Source organism: Tamandua tetradactyla, chromosome 10, assembly GCF_023851605.1.
Source record: "Tamandua tetradactyla isolate mTamTet1 chromosome 10, mTamTet1.pri, whole genome shotgun sequence".
Classification (NCBI taxonomy): domain Eukaryota; kingdom Metazoa; phylum Chordata; class Mammalia; order Pilosa; family Myrmecophagidae; genus Tamandua; species Tamandua tetradactyla.
This window is the reverse complement of record NC_135336.1, coordinates 106,621,601-106,627,600: the sequence shown is the minus strand read 5'-3', so window position 1 is coordinate 106,627,600 and position 6,000 is coordinate 106,621,601. Positions and strand designations below refer to the sequence as shown.

The 6,000-nt window shown below is 65.2% G+C and overlaps 1 protein-coding gene across 8 annotated transcripts in view; it reads right to left on the bottom strand.

Moving 5' to 3' along the window:
* Positions 1 to 464: 464 nt before the first annotated feature.
* The window catches only part of TRPM2 (transient receptor potential cation channel subfamily M member 2), a 60,538-nt gene continuing 55,002 nt past the window's right edge, over positions 465 to 6,000 (bottom strand). For all 8 annotated transcript variants that reach the window (XM_077119147.1, XM_077119144.1, XM_077119148.1 and 5 more), the window contains 4 exons: positions 5,560 to 5,665; positions 4,284 to 4,385; positions 2,614 to 2,730; positions 465 to 1,300 (listed from right to left, as the gene is read on the bottom strand). In XM_077119147.1, the coding sequence (XP_076975262.1) occupies positions 1,175 to 1,300; positions 2,614 to 2,730; positions 4,284 to 4,385; positions 5,560 to 5,665 (451 nt within the window). In that variant the 3' untranslated portion in view covers positions 465 to 1,174. The remainder of the gene's footprint in view (positions 1,301 to 2,613; positions 2,731 to 4,283; positions 4,386 to 5,559; positions 5,666 to 6,000) is intronic.

Here is a 6,000-nt window from a genome sequence, read left to right as displayed (position 1 = left end):
TGTGGACATGAGCCAATGGCATGTGAAGCTCATCTGTTGCTGATTACATCTGCAGTCCACTAGGAGGCGGGCCTGCTGCAATGAAGGACGTTTGACTTAATTGGCTGGTGCTTAAATGAGAGAGCTCAACGCATCACAGCCCAAGCAGCTCAGCACACCTCATCTCAGCACTCGCAGCTCAGGCCAGGCCTTTGGAGATGCAGAAAGAAATCACCCTGGGGAAAGTTGGTGGAACCCAGAGGCCTGGAGAGAAGGCCAGCAGAGACCATCCTGTGCCTTCCCATGTAAGAAAGAACCTCAGTGGAAAGTTAGCTGCCTTTCCTGTGAAGAACTAACAAAATAAATCCCCTTTTATTAAAAGCCAATCCGTCTCCGGTGTGTTGCATTCTGGCAGCCAGCAGACTAGAACACTGGGGGACGCACCCAGGGGGTGGGGGTGGTGCACGGGGGTGGGGTGGGGGGACAGGCATGGGGGGTGGAGTGCAGGGGGGGGGTACATCGTGGGGCAGATGCGTCCCGTGGAGGCAGGATAAAGTTTCACACCCGCTGCCCCTGCACTGCCGGGTGCCGATGGGGTGCCGATGCAAGGTGCAGATTCCAGAACCCCTGCACCCACCAAGCCAAAACCAGGGGGTAGGGCCTGGAAGCCGCCCTCACTAGTAGCTCCAGGCATCACTTTTGTTCCCAAAGCTGCTGATGTGGGTGGAGTGGAAGGTGACGCCCCCGTGCTGTGGGTGCTGGTGGGCAGGGCCCTGGGGAAGGAGGTGCGGGCGGGGAGGCCGAGGCCGGCGGGCCTCCCCCAGCACCCCAGGGGCCTGGCGGCACCTCTTTGAGGGGGGTAAGGAGGCTCAAGTCCCATGGGGGAGCACAAGGGTGACGCTTGGGGAAAACAGGAAAGGGGTGGGGGCCGCCCACGGGAGGGGCCAGGACAGACGTTCCAGACGGGAAGCTTTCCGACGTCCCGCATTTATGCCCCGGCTGGCGGTCACTGAAGCCGCATGTTGCCCACCGTCCATGCAGGAAGGGCAGCTCTCAGCTCACAGGGAAGGGGGGGCCTCCGGGCGCCCCGCTGCGTGTCCTCTGCGCCTGTCCCTGGCGGCACGGGGCTCTCAGACGTCCGGAGCACAGCACAGGGGGAGCGGCCACCTCGGGGGCGCCAGAGGGGGCCCCAGCCTCAGTAGTGGGCCCCCAAGAGGCTGGCCGCCTTGTGCAGGATGGCCCCGTGGCTGGCGTACAGCGGGAGGGCCCCGTCCACCACCTGCCACTGGACGGACACCTCGGGCTCGCGGGCCTGCATGTGCTGCAAGGCAGAAGCGCACCCGTCGGTGTGGGGACCCCAGAGAGCCGGAGAGGAGGCTCCCACCTGAGCTCCCAGCCTCGCTCCTTCCATGCTCCCTGAGACCGGAACCCAACAGCTGTGACAGACACACAGCACCCAGGCGGGGGGAGTACAGGTGGCCCAGGGCGCCTAGAAGCGGGGGTATGGGTGACACAGGGTGCCGCGCCGGGGGAAACAGGTGGCACAGGACACCCAGGCTGGGGGGAACAGGTGGCACAGGGCACCGAGGCCGGGGTGTATGGGTGGCACAGGGTGCCAAGGCCAGGGTGGAATGGGTGGCCCATGGACACCCTGTAACTCGTGCGTGATGGTCCTGTGCCCTCACATCCCCTCCCCCAGGTGAGTTATGGGCCGTGTGTGGCCCACACCTGGCGGCACGGGGGTCTCGGAAACGCAGGGTGCAGCTCAGAGGGAGCACCCATGCCCCCGCTTGCCCCCTGACCCCCCGCCAGCCCCATGGGAGGGGGCGCTTCTGCCACGTGCGAGGCCGAGAGGCTTCGAGATGATGCGTGTGAAGCCCCAGCCCGAGCGGGCCCCACTGTGTCCCCAGTGCCATGTCCATGTCCCCACCTGGGCCTGTGAGTGTCGCCCTGTTTGGGAAGAGGGCCTTTGAAGCTGCGGCTGGTGAAGACGAGGCCCTAGCTAATTAACTAACGGGACCAGGCGAGGCCCTCATCCAGCAAGGAGGGCGGCCCTATGACAAGGGGAGACGGGGCCATGCAAAGGCCAGGGAGGCCGGGAGCAGGGGGCAGCGTGTCCCCTGGTTTTGGACTTTGGTCTCCAAAGTTGTGTGACAATAACTTTCTGTTGTTTTAAGCCAAAAAAAAAAAACAAAGAAACCAGGAGGCAGAACACTGACTCAGGTGCAGGACAGGGGGCCGGCAGAGCCCCGAGTCCTTGCAGGAAGGAGGAGCAGGCTGCAGCCCGACTCCGAGGGACGCGATGTGCAACTGGAGCCCCACATCTGTTCCCTGGCAGCTTCTGTCCCCGCGTGGACAGGTCTGGACAGGTGGATGAGGCCTCCCTGACAGGTGTGCAGCTGGGAGCGGGGGTGCCCCCCAGCCCCGCCCCTGGGGCCCGCTGGGATGGCCTGGGTCCCAGTCAGAGCCTGTGGCTCCCTGGCCTCTCCCTGCCACCCCCACCCCCACACCCCGCCCCTGGGACAGATTCACGGAACCTTCTGGGCCAGCCCTGATGCCTGCAGCCTCCCTCCTCTGGCTGCCCCACCCCGTGACCCCCCCCTCGCCCCTCCGGGCTGTGTCCCTGTCCCTTACAGAGCTCAGCCTCCTCAGCTCCACGTCATTCTGGTCCTGGAAGTGGACGCTGATGGCCACCGTCTCAACCCAGGCATTGTCCGTGTTCCTCGGGTCGTCCACGTAGCCCCTGTGCACCTGCGGGGACAGGTAGGGAAGAGCTCCCATATGCCTGCTGGGACAGGTAGGGGAACCTCTGTGCACCTGTGGGGAGAAGCAGGGAAGAGCCCCCATATACATGCTGGGACAGGTAGGGGAACCCTGTGCATCTGCGGGGACAGGCAGGGAAGAGCCCCCGTATACCTGCTGGGACAGGTAGGGGAGCCTCTGTGCACCTATGGGGACAGGCAGGGAAGAGCCCCTGTGTACCTGCTGGGACAGGTAGGGGAGCCTCTGTGCACCTGTGGGGAGAAGCAGGGAAGAGCCCCCGTATACCTGCTGGGACAGGTAGGGGAGCCTCTGTGCCCCTGCGGGGACAGGCAGGGAAGAGCCTGGCCCCAGGATGAACCCACCAGGGACGTGGTCCCAGGAGAGCTTTCTCCCAGACGGGGGTCCTTGCCCACCCATCTCCCCAGCTCAGGCCCCTGGAACAGGCTCTGACGCAGCCGGGCCCCCCAGGGGGCCCCCACGCCCTCATCCCAGGCCAGTGCCTGACGTGTGTCACGTTCGGCCTCTGACCTGGCACTCAAGGCCACGACCTGCCCTGACTGCCCTCGGCCTCCAGAAATCTGTGGTGGACGAGGGGGCGATCCCAGGGCCCACAAGGCCCGAGACCGGGCAAAGCGTGTAGAAAGGCAGGTTTAGGGTAGGAAACGACCAAACCTCGGCACTCCGACTGACAGTGATGGGATTAAGGACAGCCCAAGTGCCCCGAGATGGCGCGTTTTGTCACAGAACACGACACAGGCATGCAAGGAATGCAGAGAACTTGCAATCATCCACCTGACAGTGCGGCCGTCAAGAATTGAGTGAAAAACAAATTGGAGGAAAATGTGCACCATGTGGCCCCTGTGCCACGAGTGTGTGCACACGTGTGTGTGTACACGTGTGCGTGCATGTGTGTGTGCACATGCATGTGTGTGCGTATGTGTGCATGTGTGTGTGCGCAGGGCTGCAGATGGAGCAAAGTGCCCTGGAACAGTGACCCCAGGCACTTGCTGGGCTGCCCAGGGAGGGGCATTTGCGTGGGGGAGCGTGAAGGGGCTTTTGCTTTCCACACTCTACCCCTCTGGGTTTTGGGGTGTTACGGAGGCCACCCCACCTTTGTAGTTTGGAACATGCTCAATAAAGAAACAGGCCTGGCCAGGGGTGTGCGGGCTGAGTGGGGTCCAGCAGTGTAGGTGTGTGTTGGTGGTCCCTGGGGGCCCAGCAGTTGGGGGAGGTATTGGGGGTTCCCTGGGGACCCAGAAGTGTGCAGTGTGTGTTGGGGGGTCCATCTAAGGCAGCCTGGGGCCAGGCCACAAGGGACTCCTCCGACGGGCTGAGCCTCAGCTGGGCAAGACTGGAAGGCAGTGGGGTCACCTGGGCTGACCCCTGGTTTAGGGGCAGAGGGGGGCTGAGGGGCTGGGGTCCCAGAGGACACACCTCCCAGCCTTGTCCTCAGGAGGTGTGGGGGCTGGGCTGGGGGCCATGGTCACCCGTGGGCCCGGCCAGGACATGGTGGGGCGCCCCGCAGGAGGCTGCCCGCCTACCTCCGTCCCCTGCTTCAGCAGGTTCTCCAGGGATGGCCAGAACTCCTCCTGCATGAGCGCCTTCAGCCTCCGGGGCAAGGCCTCCCCTGCTTCCCGGGAGCCCTGAGCAGAGGGAGACGCATGAGCGGCGCTGCGGGGGGCCGAACGCTCCCCACGCCAGCCTCGGGGGCCCAGGAGGGCGGGTGTTGGGCAGCCAGAGACACAGCCAGAGGCTGCCCATGCTGCGGCCTCACAGGGTGTGCTGGGCAGAGGCGGGCTCGAGGCCCACCCTGAGGGGATCACAGAGACCCCCTCACGGGACCTCACTGTCACTCCCCACCGCCCCCAGCCACGCGGCTTTTACTCTTTCCAAGCTCCCAGCCCTGTCCTCCAGTCCATCCCCAGCCCTCTGCTCCCGACCCCGCCCTCCAGCCCACCCCCCACCCCGCCCTCTGCTCCAGGCCCCACCCTCCACCCCAGCAGCTCACAGCTGCTCCCAAGCACTCCCCCCTCCTGGCACAGACTCTGCACCCACTCTCCCCCACCCATTAAACCCTGTTTGTCACTGGAAGTACCCAGAAGCTGGCAGACCTCTCAGGAGCCCCACATCGCACCCACCCCAGCCTCAGCGCCTCTGCCCTTGGCCTCCTCCCTGCCATGCCGAATACCTGCCGCCTCGGCCCCAATGTGTGCCAGGGGCGTATCCCACCCCCCAAGGCCTCGGGATCCCAAAGAGGACCCCTCTGCATGGGGCATGGGGGCAGCCCTGGGCCCCAGGCTGCCTGGACAATGGCTGGACAGCAGCAGCTGGCCCTCGGCCTGGGGCTGCATCCTGTCCTCCCTGATGGGCTGGGGGTCCCCCTGGCACCTCCTCTTGCGGGGACACCGCGAGTGCCCAGGCCCCAGGAGCAGGGGCAGAGGAGGCACCCATGGACCGGAGCCCAGACACCATGGGCAGGACTCCCCACCACGGAGCCACAGCCGTGGCCGTGCGCTGAGCTGGGCTGGCGGGGGCAGGGGCGTGAACCTGGGAGCCAAAGGCCCACAACTGGGAGCCGCAAGGACAGGGTGCCCCGGGGCGGGCACTGCGGGCCAAGAGAGGAGCGCCTGGGCTCACCTAGCCCCGGGCCTGGAAACACCGTCCTGTCCTCGGGCTCAGCTCAGGTTCTGGCCGGCGGGGCGGGGTCCGGGACCCCACGGGAGGCCCCGTCTCCACCCCGACGTGGGAACCCCACCCGGGGACCTGCCTGGCCTCTGCCAGGTCCGGCACCAAGCCCCGCACTGCCCGGTCACTCACCCCTGGCAGGGCCCAGAGCTCTGACCCGGAGAGTCCGACCACCAGCACTTCCAGCATCTTCTTGATGCCTCTGCGGCAGACGGCTCCATCCTGGTTCCGTCTCCACCTGCCCAGGAGAAACAGCCGTCCCTTCCACCAATGCCCCACCCTGGGCCACTGTGCCCTCTCCCCTCCCCCTGCACCTGCCTCCGGGTGGGCTCGGTGGGCAGCAACCCCTGCTGTGCCTTAGGATGCAGGTCCCCAGGGACAGAAGTGGGAGCATGATTACCCTCCATCCTTTCCACTCCCATAAGCCACGGGCAGGGCTAAAGAGGGGCCCTAGTTTTTGGAGAATTTTTTCTTTTGATTAAAAGCCTTAAGGAAGCACATGCCCCCTGACCCAGCTGCTTCGTTTCCATGACTACAGGATGGCTGGGCATGAGTCCATGGTGGTGGGCACTG